At 38.6% G+C, this 24137-nt stretch overlaps 2 protein-coding genes across 7 annotated transcripts in view; one reads left to right on the top strand and one right to left on the bottom strand.

Moving 5' to 3' along the window:
• Positions 1–14956, bottom strand: part of DMXL2 (Dmx like 2) — a 157326-nt gene extending 142370 nt beyond the window's left edge. For all 4 annotated transcript variants that reach the window (XM_041743964.1, XM_041743966.1, XM_041743965.1 and 1 more), the window contains exon 1: positions 14831–14956. In XM_041743964.1, coding sequence (XP_041599898.1) covers positions 14831–14917 — 87 coding nt within the window. In that variant the 5' untranslated portion in view covers positions 14918–14956. The remainder of the gene's footprint in view (positions 1–14830) is intronic.
• Positions 14906–24137, top strand: part of SCG3 (secretogranin III) — a 95654-nt gene continuing 86422 nt past the window's right edge. Inside the window, exons 1-2 of one of the 3 annotated variants that reach the window (XM_041743969.1) lie at positions 14906–15190; positions 20029–20111. In XM_041743969.1, coding sequence (XP_041599903.1) covers positions 14906–15190; positions 20029–20111 — 368 coding nt within the window. Of the gene's footprint in view, positions 15670–20028; positions 20112–24137 lie in introns of all 3 variants that reach the window. The other 2 variants (XM_041743971.1, XM_041743970.1) reach the window with 2 other exon arrangements.

Raw genomic sequence — 24137 nt, 5'->3', positions numbered from 1 at the left:
ACTCAAAGTGGTCCTCTTATTTTATTGTTCCCTAAGATTGCCTTATCTATTCCTGGCTCCAACTATTTCCATAAAATTTAGCATTATTCTTTCAAATTTCACAGAATCCTCTTAATATTTTGACTGGCAATACATCAAAGCTAAAAATATACTTGGAAAGAATTGACATATTTACAGTAATGAATCTTCCAGTCCATAAATACAGAATTAAGGTTTTATTAATCTTGCCCACAGAAGTCTTCTACATACATCATTGGACTTATTGCTAGGTCCTTGATATTTTTTATTAGTATGAAAAATGGTATCATAGTCCCAGTTCAAAGTAAGAACTGCAATAAATTATGTCTCTCCCACTGAATGCATCCATAAAACATGAACAGAATGTAAGAAACTGCCATTTGAGGACTCTGAAAAGTAAATGATAGCAGGTAAACTAGGAAAAAAAAAATCAGAATTTTTTTTTCTGTGCCAGCACAGTTTAACTAAAGTTAGGATGTAAACAAGAAGCGAAAAGAGAGCTCCAAAAGAAGCCATTTACTCTTGGCTGAAGAGTGGGAAGAAAGACTTAGTTTTCAGAGAGGGATGGAGAATTTCCTATTTATCCTTTTTTTTTCTTTCTCCATTTTCTCATATCCCAGCCACCAAGCAGTCCCACAGCTCCATGTGAGGAGTTATTATTCTAAGAGAATGGGGTAAACTCCCATCGCTTTTCATCTTGTGCTATCCTACTGCTACTTGGTACTGAATACAGATACATTCCCAAGAAGTATACTGCAGAGTAACTGAAGTCTCAACTTTGCAGCCAGAGAACCACAAAGGGGAGCCCCAGAAACCAGAAAGTACCAGAGAAATCACAGAAAAGAGAAAAACTCAGGAAAACAATCCTATAAACTTTGTTTATAGACTCCTGGGCTCATTCCCAAGCAGCACATGTATAGATCATACCTTAAACAAAAGAGCAAAAACCTGAAGAACTGAACTCCAGGAGAGGCCACTGACCAGATGCTTTACTGGCCACTAGGTGGAACATACACAGGATATATCTAACTAGCACTGCAAAGGTTTTAAAAATGGAACTGACATTGAAATGACATCCCATAGAAGGCTGGCCAGAACTTTCAGCCTGAAAGAAGTTAGACTGCCTGCTAAATATCAATGTTCTCTTTACAGAGAGTAAGGGAGTTATCCTCTGTAAGGATTTACAGAGTTTCATAACACAATGTTTTTAAAAGTCCAGGTTACAATTCAAAATTATTCAGTGATACAAAGAACTAAGAAAATCTCAGGCACCCAGGTGCCTCAGTTGGTTAAGCATCCAACTCTTCATTTCAGCTCAGGTCATGATCTCAGGATCATGAAATTGAGCCCCATATCAGGCTTCACACACTGGACGTGTTGCCTGCTTGAGTCTCCATCTCCCTCTACCCCTCCTTGCCCCACGCTCAGGCACTTGTTCACTCTCTCTCAAAAAAACAAACAAACCAAAAAACCCAAAAAACCCAACTCAACTCACAAGGGAAAAATCAATCAACAGACCCATATGTTGAGATTATCAGACAAAACATTAAAGTGGCAAAGATAAAAATGTTCAAAGAAATACAGGTGAACACTCTCAAACCAGTAATCTAAGCTTCCATCCTAATCAATTAGTGGAGGAAAGCAAAACAAATTCAAAGCATGCAGAAGTTAGGAAATAATAAAGAAAAGAAATCAATGAAACTGACAACAGGAAAATAATAGAAAATGTGAACAAAATCAAAATCTGGTTATTTGAAAAAGAACAGTAAAATGTATAAATCTCTAGAAGACAAAGAGAAAAGGGAAGAAACATTATCACAATGAGGAATAAAAGAGAGACTACAAGTGCTAATTTTGCAGACATTAAAGAGATAATACTAAAACACTATATGCAATTCTACACACATAAATATGACAAAGAAATGGATGAAAAAGACTAATTCCTCCAAAACCAGAAACTACAAAAACATACCCAAGATGAAATACATTATCTGAAGTGTCCTTTAACTATTAAGGAAATCAAATATGTGGTTTAAACCCTTCTGAAAAAGAAAACTTCAAGCCCAGATGGTTTCACTGGCAAATTCTACTAACATTTAAAGAATAAATGACATGAACTCTATATAACCCAACAGAAAACAGAAAAGGAGTATCTCTAAACTCACTTTATGAAACCAGCATTACAATGATACCAAAACCAAACAAAAACAATACAAGGAAGGAAAAAAAAAAAAAAAAAGAAAACCTACAGGGGCCCCTGCATGACTCAGCCGGTTGAGCATTTGCCTTCAGCTCAGATCATAATCCCAGGTTCTTGGGATCAAGCCCCACATCAGGCTCCCTGCTTAGCAAGGATCTGTTTCTCCCTCTCTCTGCCTCCTGCACACTCTCTCTTTCTCTCTCTCTCTCTCTCTCAAATAAACATTTTAAAAAAGAAAACTATAGATCAACATCCTTAATGAACACAGATGCAAAAGACCTCAATAAAATATTAGCAAATTGAATTTAATCAGACATAAAACAGATAATATACCAGTAATACAAACCTAATTCAATTTACAAAAGTCAATGTAATCCACCACATTAACAGCCTACAGAAGGTGAGGCCTGGGTGGCTCAGTGATTGAGTGTCTGCCTTTGACTCAGGACGTGATCCCAGGGTCCTGGTATCAAGTCCCGCATTGGGCTCCCTGTGGAGCCTGCTTCTCCCTCTGCCTGTGTCTCTGCCTCTCTCTCTCTCTCTCTGTCTCTCATGAATAAATAAATAAAATCTTAAAAAAAAAAAAGCCTAAAGAAGAAAAACCACATGACCATATTAATCAGTGAAGAAAAAACATTTAACAATATTTAAGACCCTTTAATGATAAAAAAAAACTTTCTGCAAAAAAGGATTAGAAGGAAACCTGCTCAATCTTATAAAGAACATCTACAAAAACAAACAAAACCTAATACTAGTCAGTAGTCAGTGCATTTAATACAATAAAGAAATTAGACATGACCGAATTAGAAGAAACCATTCAGAATGCTGCAGAGAAGGATAAAAAGGAAAGGACATTGACATAAAAATAAAGTGATATGGTCCAATATATTAAATCTCATAAGGTCAATGGGGTAGAGGCAATTTCTGAAGAGAGTAGCTGAAATTTTTCTAGATTTGATAAAATACATCAATTCGGGACGTCTCAGTGGCTCAGCAGTTGAGCGTCTGCCTTTGGCTCAGGGCGTGAACCTCTGAGTCCCACACCAGGCTCCCTGCATGGAGCCTGCTTCTCCCTGTGGCTCTGCCTCTCTCTCTGTGTCTCTCATGAATAAATAATTAAAATATTTTTTTAAAAAACTTTCTTAAAAAAAAACTACATCAATTCACAGATTCAAAAATCTCTAAAGCCCCCAAACGGGGTTAAAAAAAATAAACGCACAACTAGATACAACATAGTAAAACTTCAGAAAGACAAAGAAAAAAATCCCAAAAGCAGTTAGAGAAAAATACAACTTTTAAAGCAGCAGTAGGCTGGTAGCTGACTTCTCAACAGAAACAGTAGAGGCCAGAAGACAGAGGACAGCCATCTTTAAGGTGCAGAAAAGAAAATAGTGTCATCCCCTACCTAGCAAAATTATCTCTCTAGAATGAAACAAAATAAAGATAGTTTTGTACAAACAAAAGATGACATTAAAACACCAAAAGATGCACACCAAAGGAAATTATAAAGAAGGTTCTCCAGGAAGAAAGAAAATGATCCCAAATGGAAGGTGAAAGATTCAGGAAGGAATGAAGAGTAACATAATAAATATGTAAGTAAAAGTAAATAAGCACTGATTATGTGAAATAATGATGTCTGACAGGATTAATAAACATGAATTGACTTACCACAGAAGGATAGACTAGAATCAGGAAGAGAATAAAAAACAATACCAAAGGATTCTGTATTGCCTGAAGGGCTATAAAGCCTCACCAGACTTTACTTTGGCAAGTTAAATGGCAACTTAAAAATGCATACTATAATTTCTAGAGTAGAAGCAGAGTTTATAACTTTAGGACTACTACCAGGAAAAAAATGGGATGAAAAAAATATTCACTTCAAAAGAGGTAAAAAGGAACAAAAGGGAAGCAAAGAGCAAAGGGAACAAATAGTAAGATGACAAATTCAAACACGGATATGCCAGTGATTACATTAAATGCGAGTGAATTAAAAATTCTAGTTAACACAAAAATCTTAAAAATCCAGCTATAGGATATTTAGGAAACAAAATTCTGAAATACAACTACATAGAGAAATTCAAAGTAAAAGGATGGAAAAAGGTTTGAAAATGTTAACCAAAAGAAAGCTGAGAAAGCTATTTTAATACCAGATAAAGTAGACAACAAAAAGTATTACTATAGATTTAAAAAAGAGGAGACTATTTCATAATGATAAACAAGTCATTCACCAGGAATATAATAATTTTAACTTTGTATGCACAAATAAAGCAAAAATTGGCAAATCTACAAGGAAATAGGAATATTAATCCATATTCAGATTTTAACACATCTCTCAGTAAGAGAATGAATAAGCAGACAGAAAACCAGTAAAGTCTTAGATCTACACAACATGATTAACAAATGACCTAAAGGATGTATATAGAACACTATAACTATCAATTATAGAGCACACATTTAAACATACACAAAACATTCATAAAGACTAACCAATACATTTCAACAGACTTAAAAAATTGAAGTATATATTGTATGTTGTTTAAACAATACAGCTATGCTAGAAAGAGGTAAGCAGAATTACAACTAGAAAAGTTCTGTATACTTGGAAATTTAGACACATACTTCCAAGCTACTTGTTTACAAGTTAGTAATTAAAAAACAGCTTTGTATGAGATACAACAGGTCTTAAGAATATAAAACTCATGTTCTTGAAAAGAACTTACCTTCTTATGTTCTCAAAAAAAAAAAAAGACTAAAATGAGTTTAAGTATTTATCTCAACAAGGGCAGGAGAAAATAGCAAAATTAATCCAAATATTATAGAGAGAAGGAAATAATTAAAAATAAGAATTAGTGAAATAGAAAAGTATGCAATAAAACTAATAAAGGTATAAGCAGGTTATTTTTAAAAAGTAATAAAGTTGATAAACATCTGTTGAAGAAAAAGAGAAAGCACAAATAATAAATGGCAGTAAGGAGAAAAGAAGCAATACAACAGATGCTACAAACTTTAAAAAGATAGTAAGAGGTGGCTGCAAATAATTTTATTCAAACAAATTTGAAAATCTACACAAAAGAATAAATCTTAGAAAAATATCTAAAACTTATTTAGGAAAAAAAGTACATAAACATTCTCATATCAATAATATAAGCCACCTTCACAAGGCCTATGTCTAATTTCCCAAAAGGTTAAGGGGGGTTATCTCTGGATTATACCACCACAAATGATTTTATCTTTCTTCTGCATTTTCAAATTATCTACAAGGCCGTATGAATGAGCCTGGGTTCCAGTGTTAATTATGCCGCAGGTCTAGCTGTGTCTTTGATTAAATCCCTTAATTCTTGGATCTAAAATTCCTGTAGTATATCAAACTGAAACATTTCATTTCATGTACCAACTTAACATACAAGATTGACATTAATACTACCATTTCAAAAAGAAAAAAAAATTTTTTTTTTTATATACCAACTACATACAACTGGCACTATTAAATCCTGCCAAAAAGACAGGCTACAGTTCATTTCCTCTATAACCAAATCATTACTTTCGTAAATGTTAGTTAATAGCTTCAAACAACATATACTAAGTTCTCTTGTTTAATAATGCACATTTAAACAGCTGGTTAACCTTAGAGCAAAATGCCTACCTGCTCAAACATCTTTTGAGTAAAAAATAACCACAAAGTTATGCTTTAAAATTCTACCAAGGAATGGAAATTTTCCTTATTTTCCTTTTTATTTTCTGTATTTTCAACACCATCTGAATTATGAGTTTTTCATAATGCAAATACTACATTAATGATTTTTTAAAATAAAAAAATGTATGTTATTTGTAGGTTTTTTTGTTTTTAATGGCCAAATTGGGCTTTTGATTTTTATATAAATTTTATAAAATTTTTCCAGCATAAAATTATGATAGCCCTATTTGAATACTCCATTTGTTTATATATTAGAACATTATCAAAATTATGTTCTAAAGATAATCTTGCTTCTACCCATATTCCTTTGACTGAGTTCTCTTTACCACCAAGTGGAGCACCCACCTCTTTCATGTCTCTGCAGGCTCCAGAGTTTTCAACTCCAGGCCCAGCTCAGCCGATTGTTAAAACATGTAACTCTTTAAAACACAAAATCAATACACTCCAAGTATTAGGTTATCTCTAATTTTTTATGTATTAAAGTCTTTTAAAAATATAATTAAGGAAAATGGGAGAACTGTTGATGGGCACACTGTCAATTCCTCTTAGTACACAATATAATCCTTAGATTAAACCAGACCAGTAAAGTTTTATACCTGGATTGTAATTATCAGCTCTCCCTGCCCCCATCTTATAAAATTCATTTATGTAAACACGGCCAAATGCCATTGACCTATATCAAAAGATATTATAAAAAACAGTATTATAAAAGTGGTCACTATGTTTACTTAAGCATATTCTGTATTACACTAAGTGCCCTTTCCATTCACTATTGTATTGGGTACTTTTTGTACCCAATAAATTTTTATTCTAGGTGCTAAAGAAATAAAACTAAAGGACATTTCAGGTCTTTTCTCTGAGTGGAAAAGAAAAGTCAATTAAAAGTTTTAAACACAGAATCAATAAGATTTGATTTCTATTTTTTTTAATTGGAGTTCAATTTGCCAACATATAGCATAACTAACCCAGGGCTCATCCCACCAAGTGTTCCCCTCAGTGCCCATCATCCAGTCACCCCAAACCCCCACCCACCTCCCTTTCCACCACCCCTTGTTCCTTTCCCAGAGTTAGGTGTCTCTCATGTTTTGTCATCCTCACTGATATTTTCACTCATGATTTCTATTTTAATGGGATCCTTCTGCCTACTATTTAGAATTAACTAAAGGAGGATGAGACTAAAGGCAAACAAGGCCTGTTAAGAAGCTACTGCTATAATAGAGAGATGATGGTGTCTTAGATCATGGTGGTAGCAGTACACATGAAATAAGAAGTGGTCAGACTCTGGATACATCTTGAACGTACAGCCAACAGAATTTGCCAGTATTAGATATGAGGTGTAATGAAAGAAAAGAGTGAAAGATTCCAAAAGAACTGCAAAAAAAAAAGAAAAAGAAAAAGAAAAAAAAAGTAGCCATTTACTGATTTAGAGAAGGCTGGAGAAAGAGAATGTTATGAGGACAGGGATTCTGAGATAGCTATTATACACATTCAAGAGGGAGATAACAAAAAAATGGCTGTATATAGAAGTCTGGAATCAGGCTGAGAATCAGCTATTGAAAAAAAGTATTTTAATAAAGAAGAAAAATAATTTTCCAGGAAAGAAAAGGAGAAACTGCTAGCACAGTGCCCTCGAGTAGATTAGAGAGGATAGGAACTAGGATAGCAATTGGGATTTCTCAAAACTTCTATAGTATTAACATGGTGGTGGTGGTCGGGGGTGGGGGGGCTGTCTTTTGCATTGTATGACATGTATCAGGTTGCTTAGCCTTTCTCCAGTAGATGCCTGTCCTCCTCCAATAACCCTGTCACAACAATCAAAAATGTCTCCAGATTTGTCAAATGTCCCCTAGGGAGCAAAATCACTCCCAGTTTAAAACCACAAGTACAAAGAGAGGAAACAGCCTTTGCTGGAAATACTGACAATTCATGTATATTAAAGGCATGACAGAAGATGCTATGGGTAGAGTACAGTATAATCTGAATAATCACTCTGATTAAATCCTCCTAAGTATATACATAGTCAAGGCCAGAGAAAACATACGGAATTATTAGCATATCATAAAACCAAAGTTATTACTCCTAGGAATATGTCAGTATTTTGTTTTTTAGCTGTAACTACCATATAAGTTTTATGTGTATCTTTGAACTTTATAAGCCAAAACTTTAATGTGTTTTTGGGGGTCCATCTATGTGCCCCCCCTTGCATAATGACCACATAATCTCAAGTTTCCTAGGTAAAATCACAGGATGAAAACATCACGACTTAATACAAATTAAATTAAATGTTACTAGGAGTACCTAGCTGGCTCAGCCAGTAGAACATGGAACTCTTGATCTCAGGGTCGTGCCATGGTAGGCATGGAGCCTAATTAAAATTAAAAATTAATTAAATAAATGTTACTATTCTGAGAAGTCCTCCTCATTTTTTAGAGGAAGCATCCCTAATGGAACACGTTCAATGACAATAATATCTAAGAAGATATTATTTATGGTTCTCAAATCATCTCACCAAATTACCATGTACAGTGCTAAAGGACTCTCATCTATTCACTGAGCCTTTTATGCCTACTGACTATCAGAAGGATACGAAATACCCATCATATTTGCAGGCACTTAGAATGGGAGGAGAGGGAAGCATTAAACAAGCCCCTAGCAATCACGAAATAAGAAGGTTTAAGAATAAAAAGCCCAGGCAACTGGGTTCACATACATATATAAGCTCCATGATAACATAAGCTATGATAACAAGAGCAAGAAAATACATTAATACAACCAGTGTAAGTTGCACCTGCTTCCTCAATAGCAGGTTCTATATCCTGTTACTTAATGAATTATAGTTTCAGAGCAAAAATATAGTATAAAAGGATTCTACAAATTTAAGAAGACTGAAAACCCTAAAAATTCTATTAAAATATTTGGCTTCCAAAGTTGTTTTAAAAAATAACCCACAAGTTTGAAGAGCCTTATTAAATGTGAATAACAGATATTTCCTATCATTATCCTTTTAAATACTGCTTTGTTTTCTATCATAGAAGGAAATTAAATTGGTCAGGCATGACCTGTTTTTCCACTGTGCCACTGCGGTTGTAACCCAACACCCTGTGCTCTTTTTGATAATTAAACACCTAAGACTCTGATTTGCTCTAAAAATTTCCCAAGAACCAAGGTAAGATACTGATTGTAATTCCTAAAGTCATCTTTTAAATACCCCAAATCCTAAAAACATAAAGTAGAGGAGTAAGTATATCTAGAGGGTAAAAAACCTCAATACAATCACCCTTCCCCATCTTCCACTTCATACTGCACTATGACAGTCCCAGGCAACTACCACATACCATATGCTGAGGATATAATCATGAACAAGAGCCACTTTCTCAACTGTGGACCCAAAGAACATGCACTACTTCAATACTCTACATGGCTTATTCTCTGAGCCTGAAAGGAGATCAAACTCCCTAACTGTAAAGTCAGACGAACAATCCTACACATATAAGTGGAGGGGGCAATATACAGCTGACTCCAAACCTATAACTTTACCACAATCATCTTATGTTTCTGGTCCACCTTCCCTTTTGCCTCCTGCAAATCTCTAGAGAAGTCCATATAATGTTCATTTAATACTTTTTAAAAACTGAATACTTTTTAAAAACTGAATACTTTTTAAAAACCTAATTTAAGGACCTTATTAAACGGGTGCCTGGGTGGTTCAGGTCACAATTCCTGGGTCCTGGGATCAGGCCCCATATTGTGCTCTCTGCTCAGAAGAGGATCTGCTTCTCCCTCTCCCTCCGTCTGCCACTCTGCCTATTTGTGCACGCTCCCATGATCGCTCTGTCAAATAAATAAATAAAATCTTTAAAGAAAATATTTAAGAACCTCATTCTACAGATGAAAAACCTAAGTTTAAGTGATTTAGCCAGGGCCATATAAGTTATTGGTCTCTAACCTCTCATTTCTAAGGAGGTACTATTTGGGACTTGTACCAGAATTTCTGGGTAGCCTCTAAGAGTCTCCCCACTATAAGAAGGAAAGCTAACTAACAATCTCCACAGGGACAGAAGAACTTACATAACCTCATACTTACCTATAGGCTCACACCAAACACAAGCCCACAAACTCTGAAAGAGATCAATTTAAACAATTAAGAAGCTACTCTCCAGGAACAAACAAGCCAACCTCTCTTAGAAAACAACTCCCTTCTGAATTCTTGACTGCTGTCTTTCCCTTTACTTATCAGCACAGGCTGTCGATAGCTGTGAGTTGTTATAGGCATTGATAACTGACCAGCACAGAAGCATTTTTCTGTTCATTCAACCTCCCCACTCTCCTGGCCAAATGCAATCCCTTATTCCTGAATTCCCACAAGAATGGAAGTGCCTCACAACGCTACACAGCCAGCTGGCTGTGGTTAAGTACATGTTTTAACTCTCCAAGTAGATTACCAGGTTCCTATACTTCTTGAATAAACTCCCAGAAATCAGTACTGTGTTTTTATTCCTCTGTTGTTGCCATTGTTGATGACCTCCACAGAGCCTCACACGCCTATGTGTTTCACAAATATTTGCTAAATGTATAAATAGGCTGGTCATTTTCAAAGTTTAGTGTTGCCATAATTCTAGGACTGGAATATTATTATACTGCAGAATTAAAATATATCTAAAAGCCAGAGAAAGAGGTCACTTAACAGTAACTTCTAACTTTTAAACGAAATATTTTTTTCATTCATTACTAACCTTCTGGTGATACTTTAAGAAAAAGGCAAAACAACAAAAGTTAGGAAGCATCAGAACACATTTTCCTAAAAAGTTTTGAGTAATGTTTGCAAATTATATTTTTCAACATTCTGAGGGTGTTTTCTTATTTAATTAGGTAGTCTTTTGTGTTTTTTTTAATTTCTTTGTGAAGGAATATTCACCCAATAATTTATCCCTTATATCACACTATTCCTCAGCTTGTGTTGTTCCTGCCATCCAGAAAGGCCTAATACCTGTCTTTACAACTGTCAATCTTACATGAAATCTTTTATCTTCCCAACTATATGTGATCTCTTTCAACTGCCTTACATTATAATTATGTACATCATTTTTAATCTCTACCAGCATATGATAAACTGAGTGGAAATGACTAATTTTTGCAAACTTTAATAAATATGTTGAATTCATATCAGACTGGAATAACATGAACTGCCCTTATACACATGAAAATATGCTGTATCCCTTAAGGCCAACATGTGAAAAAAATAATTATATTAATAATCATTATTTTAATTAATATTTTAATGCTTACAGGAAAAAAATTGAAAAACTAAATACTATTTTTCAGGAAAGCAATAAAAAACATAAATAAGGAAAATTTACACTATCTGTTGTTGTATTAAACCTTAAAACATTTATATAGAAGAAGATAGCTGGGAATGTCTCAGAAAAATAAATTACAACAAAGTTCATACATAGTAAAAGATCATCTCCTTGGATTATCTGGGTCCTGATTTATCACAGAATAACAGTATTTCCATAACTTAGCTCTTACACTGAAATGAACAAAATGATCAAAAGGTGATATATACAACTACAAAAGGTGATATATACAACTACATTTATAACATCACAATTGTTTTTAAAAATCACTAACTGCCCCAACACAAGTGAAAACCATCATAGCGTGTGTTAGCACTACAGATACATACATCACTGGGACTGTCCACTATAAACTGCACCATCATGACAACATAGCACAGATTGGGCCATGGTGACATAAGTAGTCATTCACAACCCAGATAATCACACCACCCACTACCCACCACGCACAGTGAGATATATATATAACACACTGTTTTTCAATTACAATGTCATGAACACTTCATAATCCTTTAACAATAATTCCTTTCAAAAACTTTGTAGTTTACAGACTGAAATAAATGATCTACACTATTTTGAAAAGATCCTCAAGTTATCATAAAAGATAACATTAGCTAAAAACCACTGTCTAGCTGCAAGACAGTCTTTCTTTCTACACTGGCCATGACTGTGCCTTCTAAACATACACACACCCTCCAAAGCAAGCACTCTGCTAGAAAAGAAACATACTACAAAGAAAAGCCTCCCAGAGGAGAAGTCACAGGACCTCCATTCCAGTCCTGGCTGGTCCCCTTTTTAGTCATCTGACCCAGAACTAAAGTTTTTCATCTGATTGCTATAAAATCAAATGGCACACTCTATGTAAAGGAGCTCTACTTTTGTGGGGGGTTTTTTATTTTTAATATACTAATGTAGGCATTCAGATAATTGTTAGTTAATACTAGAGTACTTGAAAACAGCTTGTTCTCAATTTTTTTTTTGTTCTCAATTTTTTTAAGCAAATCTGTTCTTCTTAGGGTTCAGAAGGTCATTTCTAGTTCACAGTGAAACTATAACTGGATCAGTGCACTCAAAACTAAAATATTAAAATGAGATGGTGAGCAGCATGACTCTGTAAATGCCAAAAGGCATAATAATCAGAATCATAGGCAAGTATCCTAAACCAGGTAAATTTTGAGTCATATTTGGGAAAATAAAAAGCAAGGATTCTTGTGTTGCAACATAAAAATGTAGGATATGGAGCGCCTGGGTGGCTCAGTTGTTCAAGCATCTGATTCTTGATTTCAGTTCAGGTCATGATCTCAGGGTTGTGACATGAAGCCCAAACACATTTGACTCCACACTCAGTAGGGAGTTTGCTTTTCTCGCTCTCTCTCTGGCCATCCCCACACTCCTTCTTTCTCTCTTTTAAATAAATATTTTTTAAATGTATGGTAGAGTAAGATAATTAGTAGGTCTATCCTTTAAAATGTAGAATAGAGTAAGATGATTAGGTCTATAGCAGAAGGGCAAGATGAGGAGTACTTATAATCAAAAATAAAGTCAAAGATGGAAGAAGAATATCTGACAAGCTTAAATTTCATAACACATCTATTAGGAACTTAATATTCTTAAGCCAAAAATGATACGGTGAAATGGTGTCTGAGAAAAATTATTCCAGTAGCTGTGTGGAAGATTAACTGATCAGAGAGGAGTATGAGGAAAACCAGTTTAGAAGTGTTTATATTAACACAATTTAGGTTCTACAGTCAGGCGGTAACTAAGGTGAAGAGGGATAAATTTGATAGACACTGCAGAGAGTCAGTCACCCTTAGTGATAGGTTGAATTAAGGAGGTGGTAAGACTTGAAAATGATTTCAAGGACCACTGGTCATGGGTGGCCTACAGCATAACCACACCTGCACAATGCTAATAGTTCCTGCACTGGCTCTTCCAGACCGCATCTGAACTCATTTAGTTCTATTCACCCTTCCTACAATGAGACACTGCTCAAGTTTAGATGGAAACACAAAACTACTATCACCAGAATAGCGCGGAAATATCCCATAACCCAAGGTTCCAGACTTCTTGATGGAGGAAGCCTACTCCTCTAAGCTCGGGAACTTCCTCTTCACCTATACAACTGGGCATCAGGGGAATTTCTTCTATGCCCCAAATTGCCTCTATACACCTGAAGTCGAAGCTCAATTCTATATGGATTTTTAGGTCACATGGACACAAAACAGAGATGACACCATTGATAGGGTCATGTGTAACAATATAAGTCAGGCAAATTAGATCCTTAAAGGTTCATTCTAAACTGAAACAAAGCCAAGTTGATTACATTTAAAAATTAAAACGGCCAAAAGCAATCTAGTGGGGTTATTTTTAATGTATCATAATGATAGACAAATTCTGTTCCAGAATGCACTGTGCTACATAATGATTCTGCAGTTTTGCTGGACCTTTTCTTATTTCTGCAGCTTTCAAAACACGCTGTTGGAAAGAAGACATCAAAGTGTTTTATTTGTCTAAAAAGCGTATCATTATGCTATTTCGAATTCTATCAAGCACTAGTCATCAATAACAATGTGTATTTAATCAAGATCTTAGTGCCTACAGTGCCTTCTAAGGGGGACCCTGTATAAATTTCATACGGAAAAGGAACTCACGTTGCTCCATGGGAGTCTATCTATGGATAAAAAGAATCTCTAGGGCTTAGTTTGAATTAGCTATACTAACGACATCCATTCTCCAAAAGCACTGATCCATCCAAGCTCATTGAGAAAACATGTCTTTTTCATGGAGATCTGAAAGAGGTTCTAACACGTTACTGTTTACACACACTTTACTCGTACAAACAACAAGAACAAAAACAGTTATAAAATTTTTGCATTGCCTTAGTGTAAAAACAAACCAGCCTACCTCGCAAACGGATTAAGCATTACCTAGGAAGGTTACCAAACTGTGTATCTCGTGATAATTAGCTTTCCAGGCCACTGTCACTCGAAGCCTTCCATTTAGACTTTTCGGGGGGCAAAGAATGAAATGTTCTATTTCCTTGCTGGAATTAAGACTCTGCACGTCAGGAAATGCAGAAGGTCGGGTCGCCTGGGGTTGAAAGCCACAGGCTCGGGCGCTCCTCGCTGCCCTACGCGGCGGGCAGAGGGAGCCAGGTGCAGCATCGCCTCCCTGCTCCGAGACGAGAGCAAGTCCTCGCCTCCACGCCCAGAGCAGGTGCGAAACGGACACTCCGGGGTTTCGGCGACTGCAACCATCTTCCTGCACCGCACACCCGGGGCCGCCCTAGGAGAGGAACCTTCTAGTCCAGGCACCCCCGGGGCCCGTTTGCTGAGGACGGGCAGTGCGGTGGATTCCTAATCCTTCTCCCTGAAGGGTAATTTCCTACAGCAGCCGCAGGACTCACAGTCCCACGCCCGCTTCCCCCTCCCCCGAAACAGGGCTGCAAAGGGGGCGCAGGTGGGGCCCACCAACACCGCACAGCCTCCCCGGAGAGGCGTGGGCCGGGACAGCGGATCTCGGCCCCCGGTCCCCCCCCCCCGGCTCCCGGACGCCGCTCACCGTGAAGGGGACATCCCCGACGCTGCCCACGGAGTAGCAGTTGTCTCCAGGGTTGACAGCCCCGGTGAGGACCTGATGCAGATGCATCTCCGGAGCCCGGGCCGGCAGGGGACCGCGCGAGAGGAGCGACGAGCCCCGCGCCGGACCGCGAGAGCGCCTCCCCCTCCGCCTCCCTCGGGACCCACCCCGCGGCGGCTCCGGCTTAACGCCTCGCCCCCCTCTCGCCGTCCCCCTTCCTCGTCCCTGCCATGGGAAGCTCCTCGACCGCTGCCGCCGCCCGGATCGCCGCTCGCTAGCGGAAATGCCCGGATGCTCCCAGCGCCTGCTGCACCGGCGCACAACTGCGGGAGGAGCGCAAGGGTGCGTGTGAGGCGGGGGGGCCGGGGTAGCGCGTGAGCCGGGAGCGTGCTGGAAAGGACGCTCCGCCCGAGGGAGAAGGGCGGTGCGCGCGCCCACCCTCGAGGGAAGCTACGGGAGACTGCGAGGGCAAACCCCTCCTCCAGCCGCCAAGCTCTTAGCTCAGTCCTGCTCCCCGCCCCGCGTTTGCGCGTGCGCGCGCAGTGGTTTCCAGGGCAATTGCGCGCGCCGCGTGGACCCTGTCCCGGGATTGCGCGCGCAGACGTGCGGGAGTTCCTCGGGGCCTCGGGGCTGCGGCCGGCGGGGGCGGGGCGGGGCCCGGCAGTGCCCTGGGGGTACGCCTCGGTTCCCGCTTGCCCAGGGTTTGACCCACTCCCGAGGACACCGCGCGATGGTCAGGGCAGTTGACCTCAGGAGGACGCCAGTCACCGGGAAATTCCGTCTCGGAAGATCTGAGATCCCGTAGGGCCTCGGTACGCCAGGTATTTTATTTCACATCAACAATAAAGGCATCTTCCAACTATTTGGAGAAGCCGTACTCCCCTGACCGCAAATTATTTTGCTTCCACCTTTTGTCACGGGTGTTCTAGATAGCGAAAGGAAGCCCTAGAGACAGGTGACTCCTCTAGACTCTTTTTCATGAGTGATGTCAGGGATTCGCAGAATCGTCTCATTTTTCCAGACTATACGCTGAACTTTCGGTGGGTTGGGATGCAGGACTCAGATCCCGGCTCCAGGTAAATCCATCACCAATTTTTGAACCTCTACTGCGTAGAAATCACTAGGGTAAGGGAATAGAAGGGATTCCAAGACCCAACTGTCTAAAAAACCAGGCAGGACGCCAAAAGTGTGATTGAGACTAAAGATGGGCAAGAAACTGCAATTCAAATGGGGAAAATAGCAGGAGCTAAGGCTTCAAGGTATAAAATGACAGAATGCGTTAGGGAACAAAGATTAATGTTTGGAGCAAATGCTACATAGAGTGGTGAAAGGAAAAGATACTTAGCAAGATAAAGGTATCCAAGAGGTAGCCTGTGGGCTGCCTGAGCAAGGAGAGTCCTGACTGTTCCTGAAGAAGTTTAGATTTCATCCTGCATGCAGTGGGGACTCAAATGTTTCTGAGCAGAAACGTCTACAATCAGAGCTGCTTCAGGAAGATGACTTTGTAGCACTGTGAAGGCTAATTAGAAGAATGGGGAAGACAGGAGGCACGGGCCTGCCAGAGATTGGTAGTGTGTTCCTGGAAAAGAGAAGGAGTCCAAGATTAATTCCCAAAGACCTAGGGCATTTTCATTTTTGTTTAGTGCTATAACCTCCCCCAAGTCACCCAGGCTAGAAACCACAGAGCTACTTTTGGCTCCTTCCTCTCCTGCCCAAATCTAAGAGTCACTAATCAAGGTCCCTCATTCATGACCCTGAGCATTCCCCCCATGCTATTTACTTTCATTCCAGACTTCACCATTCTCATTTAATTGCCGTAATGGCTTCCTAACTAGTTTGACTGCCTTCCATCTCTGCTCTCCGGCACACTGCAGTTGGAGAAATCTTTTTTTAAGGAAAAAATTCCTCCACTTATAATCCCCTCTCCTTAGAGGTTGAAGTCTAAACTCCTTAGTTTGGCAGACAGACCCATGCATTCTGACTTCTGTGGAGTCCTCTGTTTTATCTCAGAATGTTCCCCCCCACACCCCCTATTCTCCAGCCTCACTGAGCTATTCGCCATTTCCAGAGCGTACTATATTTTTTTATGCTTCCTTGTCTTGGTACATGCTCTCTGCTCTCTCTGGAATGCCCTTCCTCCTCTTATTGACCTGGTAAACCACAATTTAGTTTAAAAATCACCTATTCAATAAAGCCTTCCTTATCCACTCCCAAATACCTCAAGGCTTCTTCCTCTTGAATCACACATATCACTTACTGTTTTGCGTCTGTTTCTTCCTCTAGTGTCTTAGATATTTTATGTCAGGATCAGAGTCTTATTTTCTCTGTTTTGCAGCACCTGAATCATAGCACAGTTGGCCGGTGAACAATGCAGGGGTTAGGGAAGTCAACCCCCAGTGCAGTAAAAAAAATCCCTGTATTACTTTTGACTCTCCCAAAACTTAACTACTAATAGCGTACTGCTGACAGGAAGCCTTACAGATAATAAAAAAACAGTCAATTAACATATATTTTGTATGTTATATGTATTACAATAAAGTAAGCTAGAGAAAAGGAGGTTAAGAAACTCATAAGCAAGAGAAAACACATTTACAGTACTGAACTGTATCAAAAAAAAGTCCATATATAGGTGGACCTGTACACTTCAAACCCATGTTGATTAAGTGTCAACTGTACTTTATTCACTGAAATACAAGGTTTGAATGAGAATAAAAGCATCCAATCTTGCAAGAAAAATTTATGGTGGAAATAAATAAATACCTTTCATTATACATGTATATATTTGTGAAAGTACTTAAAAGATTTTACAGTGGTTTTGTGGAGGGAAGTATTACATGCTCATGTTAATATAGTATACAATGTACAGTACATTAAGTTCTAGGAAATCACAGGTTTTGTATATTTATATATTATAATCACAAATAAAGGTACTAAGTCATATAGCTAAAAAAAATAGTGAAAACATAACAGACAACAAAACACACAAAAAAAATATTCAGTAAATGGAGCCCCACCTTTATGTGAAGTATCGTGAAGACAAATATTGGTGCTACATCTTGGTACTAGCAACAGAAAAGCATGCCACATGTCAAATAAATTTTTGAGAATTCTTATGTATATACAGCACATATCAGTAAAAATTGGTATAAAGCGATCAAGGTTAAATACAACAAATTTAAATAAATTTCTTTTATAAGATACTTAGTACATGTGGACAAACAATACGTGTAGACAAACATTTCAGTAAAAACTGGAAACATGCAGCAAAATAATAAATTTGAAAAAATTTCAATATCATGTTCATACTTAAAGGCAAATATCTTACTAAACAATAATACATATTGAATAACAGAAAAAAAATGGTGTATGTGTTATAGAAGCTAGTATTTTAGTGAATAATAGCTGCATAACAAGAAATGAACTTGTTGGCCCAGGGTGTGATCCTGGAGACCCGGGATCAAGTCCCACGTCAGGCTCCCTGCAGGGAGCCTGCTTCTCTCTCTATGTCTCTGCCTCTCTCTCTCTCTGTCTCTCATGAATAAATAAATAAAATCTTAAAAAAAAAAGATAAATATTTTCCAAGCTTTAAAACCATTGCTACTTCTGGATTCTAGATGAATCTCTTAATCTTCAACCTTCACGACATTAGAAACTGAGTAAAGACCATCATCAAACAATAAATTATACTCCTATTATCAAGGCATTATTAACTCGCTATTATTTAAAGCATTTCACAATTGGTTCTTGTTTTACAGCATTCCGGGAAGTTTTGACTCATTCCACAGTTGTAAAATTGTAAGACTCTTCCTTCTTCCATTTGGTCTCAACTCAAAATCTGGAGCCTGCATCTACTTGTTCCTCTCTTCCCTCCTGAATTATTTATATGACTTTTAAAATTTTTTATTTATCTAGTTGAGAGAGAGAGAGAGAGAGAACACTAGTAGAGTGGAGAGGCAGAGGGAGAGAAGCAAACTCCCCTCCAAACAGGGAACCTAACATGGGCCTTGATCACAGGTCCCCAAGATCATGACCTGAGCCAAAAGCAGACACTTGACTGACTGAGCCACCCAGGAGCCCCATTTGTTTTGGTTGTTGTTGTTGTTTAAGATTTATTTATTTGAGAGAAAGAGCAGGTGTGCACAAGCAGGGAGGAAGTGAGAGGGAGAGAGAGAATCTCAAGCCAACTCTGCACTGAACATGGAACCCAATGCAGGGCTCAATCCCAGGATTCTAAGATCATGACCTGAGCTGAAATCCAGAGTCAGATGCTTTAACTCGACTGAGCCACCCAGGTGCCCCTAAAAGACTTCTTGATAGCAAAATCTAAGTGTGCAACTGGCTAGTTAAGTCTCCTGCAATTACAGCCTAGTCTTTTGTTATCCAAAGTGACCAACCAAATCTCCTTCCAGGCTAATATAGTGAGTTTCCTTAGTAGCCCACCCACCCCATTTTAATTATCCACAATTCATTTCTTCCTCACTTACCCTATCTTCTGTGTAGACCTAAAAATAAAGTGGAGACTTTTTCTTCTGATTTGGAAGTGACCTTCTTTTTAAAAATAGAAAGGTAACAGTTTTGTGTCACTAACAGAACATGCCAATACAACTGTAAAGTATAATTTCTCATGTCCACAAGTTTTAATGTAACAAATGTTGAACCTTTGGGGTTGGGTTTAATGGAACATGGATGTCAGAGGGACTTAGTTTCCCAGCAGTAATTACACACTCATGTGTACTATTTGTCTATTACTATATAACAAATTACTTCCAAACTTGGTGGCTAACTTCAACAATAGACACACCATTTCTGTGCATCAAGAATTCAGTAGTGACTTCATTGGGAGGTTCTAATTCAGAGTCTCTCAAAATGTCAGCTAGGCACTAAAAAGAAGCTAGACACAAAAGATGATATATTACATGATTCCATTTAGATTAAGTTTTCTGAAAAGGCAAATATGTAGACACAGAAAATACATAGTGAATGCCTGGGGCTGGTAGTGGAAAGGGAAGTAACTGCTAATGGGCATGGCATTTCTTTTGGCATGATGAAAATATTCCAAGTTTAGATCATGGTCATAACCGCACAAGTCTGTAAATTTACTAGAAATCGTTGAATTGTACACTTAAAATCACTGAATTTTATGGTAAATAAACGGTAATTTTAATAAACCTCTTTTAAAGGAGTGTCAGCCAGAGCTACAGTCACCTGGAGGCTTGACTGAGACTAGAAGACCTTTTTCCAAGATGACACACTGTCATGGCTGGTAAGGTGATCCTAGAGGCTAGTTGGAACCCCCAGTTCCTCACTATGTGGTCCATAGGGCTCCATAGGGCTGCATGAGTGTACTCAAGACATACCAGCTTCCCCAAGAGTAAGTGATCAAGGGAGAGATCAAGCTGGACACTGCAATATCTTTATAACCCAACCTCAGAATTCACACACCACTACTTCCACCATATTTTACTAGATACACAGTTTAGCCATAATTTAGGGAGCATATTTCCCAAGAGAATGAGTACCAGGAAATGAGAATCACTGGGGGCCTTCTTGGAGGGTAACTGCCATACCACAGAACTCAAGGATTTTATCTTCATGCATCAAGGGGCATCATTTTTGTCATTCTCATTCTTACCTACAAAGGTAACTGGAATCTCTACTCATAAATCTGGAGTGCTGTAATGCTCTTGGATATATCTGTTATCAGTTTATTAATGGTAAACTGTGTGTTTTAAATATTGAATTTTCCAAGTGAGTATGTTTGTTTCAGGAATCTAATACCCATGTTTTTATTTATTCATGTTTTATTTTTTAGATTCCACATATGAGTAAGATCATGTGGTATAAGTCTGATTCTGCTTTCTATTTCTAATATCCATGTCTAAATGTTCCCTCTAGTTCTGGAGACCCCTACAGGTGTCTTACAGATATCTAACACTTTAAGCTGCTGTTTTCTTCGGTTGTTAGTAATGAACACTCTGACCCCTTATTACCAGTTCATTTTGTAGTCTGTTACACTAAACTTGAAATGGATGTGATAGCAAGCCTTCATTGCTATTTATTTATTTGTTTGTTTGTTTGTTTGTTTATTTATTTATTTATTTATGAGAGAGTGTGCAGAGGGGAGGGGTAGAGAGACAGGGAGAGAGAGAATCTCAAGCAGACTCCCTGCTGAGTACAGAGCCCTAAATGGGGCTCCATCTCACAACCCATAAGACTGTGACCTGAGCTGAAACCAAGAGTTGGAAGCTTAACTGACTGAGCCACTCAAGCACCCTTGCCTTCATTGCTTTTGAGTCATATGCTATAGTGGTAATGTATTTTAATCTAAAATATCAAGGGAATGATCCTATTTCAGTTACCTATTGCTATATAACAAACTACCCTAAGACTTAGTGGCTTAAAACAACAATTTATTATTTCTTATGCTCTGTGCATTTGATAAAGAGTTCTGCTGGTTTCACTTGGGCTCACTCATATGGTTGCATTCAGCTGGAGGGGTCACTGGGGTAGAAGGTACAAGATGGCGTAATGGCTGGCAATTGATGCTGGTTGTTACCTGGGGTGCCTTACTTTCCCTCCACGTGGCCTCTCATCATTCCTAGGCTAGACAGACTTCCATACCAGTCTCAGGCCCAGTGTCAATACGCAGAATTATTTCCACTGTGTTTCTTGGTCAAAACAAGTCACAGGGTCATCACGATTCAAGAGATAGGGAAATATATTCCATCTTTCAATGGGAGGAGCAGAAAAGTCATATTGCAGAAGGATATAGGAAGAATTATTGTAGCCATCTGTGCAAACCCTCTTTATCACAGACCCAAACTCTACCTCTGGTCATTTCCATGGCCACCGACTTACTATTTTTGCTTTGTTTGAGTTAAGAATGTACTTATAGGGGACACCTGGGTGGCTCAGTGGTTGAGCATCTGCCTTTGGCTTAGGGCGTGGTCCCAGAGTCCCAGAGGATCAGTGCCTGAGTCCCTGCATCAGGTTCCCCACAGGGAACCTGCTTCTCCTTCTACCTGTGTCTCTACCCCTCTTTCTGTGTCTTTCATGAATAAATAAATAAAATCTTAAAAAAAAAAAAAAGAATGCACTTATAGGATGAAAATGTTTACATATTTATTATGATGCTTGCAGTGTTGTGATTTAGAAGAAATATGTATTTGGTGACTCAGAAATATATATTTGGTCTTCATCTGCAGTTCCTGGTCACAGCCCTCTGCCTACCCAACCCTTGGAATTTCCTATGTATTGAGAGGGGTCGAAGTGTCTTTTGTCATGTTGAGGAGGTGACTTTTGGACCTCACCTAAGGCTGGGGGCTGATAGCCTGAGAAGCCAAGCCTGTGATTAGAGGGTTAGAACTTTCAGCCCTACCTCTCCCCATACCACACCTCCAAGGAGGGGGGAGGGGCTTGGGATTGAATGAGCCTATGGCCAATGACTTAGTCAGTCATGACTATTAATGAAGCTTCTGTGAAAAACTCAAGAAGATAGCTTGCTGGTCCTTTTTTTGAGAACTCCCATGCTTGGGGAAGCAGAACATTTCTCTGTACCAACAAGCCGAGCCCCAGGCTCCCAGAACACAGATTCTCTCTTGTTTGTGACCTTGCCCTATGTATCTCATCTGTTGATTTGTATCTTTTGTCATATCCTTTAATAAACTGGTAAATGTAAATGTTTCCCTGAATTCTGTTGAGTCCCTCTAACAAATTAATCTGACCTAAGGAGAAGGTCACTGAACCTTTCATCAGTAGCCAGTTGGTTCAGAAGCACAGGTAACAGCCCGGGGCTTGCAACTGGAATCTGAAGTGGGGAGTGAAGGACAGTCCTTCAGGATAACCCTTAACCTGTAGGATCATCTGATACTATCTCTGGGTAGATAGTGTCAGAATTGAGTTGAATTCTTGGACACCCTGCTGGTGTCTGAGAATTGCTTGATTTTGGCAGGGTGGGGCATTGGAATTGAGTCCAGGAACTCTAAAAGAATGTCCTCTGCTGGAGGCAGCATCAAATTACTGTCTTCCTGGTGACTACCACTCAGAATCTTAGCTATTTAACTCATACCTTAGGCTTTTTAGCTTTTTGTCTCTAATATGGATACACTGAACACAGAGCAATTTTTAGACACTTTTGGTGAGGAAGCAGAGATTAATCCTTATGAATCTTATAAGCAGGTAAATAAGGAAAATTTTGATCTAGTTGGATTCTTTTGTTGCTAGGATCGGAGAAGACTGATCATCTTAGAGGAATTATAGCAAATGGCTTCTATCTTTGCACTATTTATGATTGTACTGTGAAAAGTAAGATGCTCAACAAATATTACTGATTTTCTTAAATATCAATGTTTAGTGGTTTCATAAACATTTAAATGAGAGCTTAAGAGGGAACTTTTTTTTCAAAATATTTTGTCACTCTAAATAATTATTATGCAATGTAGACTAGATATGGCATGAGCTAACCTACCTGCTTATCTTTACAACTTCATCTTTTAGTATTCCTGACCTTTAAACATACAGTGCAACCAGACTGAAGTGCTACTCACTCCTCTAATCTTTCAGCTTCTGGAAAGTTGCTACTTCCCCTATGTAGGATTTCCCTTACCACCATCAGCACCACCGACCACCACCATGCCCTTTGCCTGACTAATTTCTACTCTTCCTTAAAAATTCAGTTCAGAAGCCCCTATCTCTAGAGAGCTTTGCCCAGTGTGAATTAGATCCCCTGTTATGCATTCTTACAGGTATTTCCTTCCCTTATCTGTCCAGAGGGCAGGGACTGTGTCTTGATGACAGTTGTTGATTTTCTTCTTCCTTACCTGCTCTTTCCTCATTAGAATCTCCAGTTTTTAGCTGGGAAACTGATGCCTGGGATAAAGACTACATTTCCCAGCCTATGTGTTGCTATTCGTTCATGTAACTAAGTTCTCTCTCTCGCTCTTTTTTTAAATTTAATTTTATTTATTTATTCATGAGAGACACAGAAAGAGAGGCAGAGATATAGGCAGAAGGAGAAGCAGGTTTCCTGGGGGAAGCCCAATGTGGGACTCAAGCCCAGGACTTGGGATCACGACCTGAGCCAAAGGCAGACGCTCAACCACTAAGCAACCCAGGTGTCCCATGTTGCTAACTTCTGACAAATAAGATATTAGCTGAAGATGAAATATATAGCAGTATCTGGAAATTTTTTTTAAGAGATAGCTATCATACTCTTTATGTCTCATCCTTCCTTTATCATGTTTCTCTAAAATATAGATATGATGGCAGGAGCAACATCTTGGAACATGAG

The sequence above is a fragment of the Vulpes lagopus genome, chromosome 2, assembly GCF_018345385.1.
Source record: "Vulpes lagopus strain Blue_001 chromosome 2, ASM1834538v1, whole genome shotgun sequence".
In the NCBI taxonomy this organism is placed as follows: domain Eukaryota; kingdom Metazoa; phylum Chordata; class Mammalia; order Carnivora; family Canidae; genus Vulpes; species Vulpes lagopus.
This window is presented reverse-complemented; position numbering and strand designations above follow the sequence as displayed.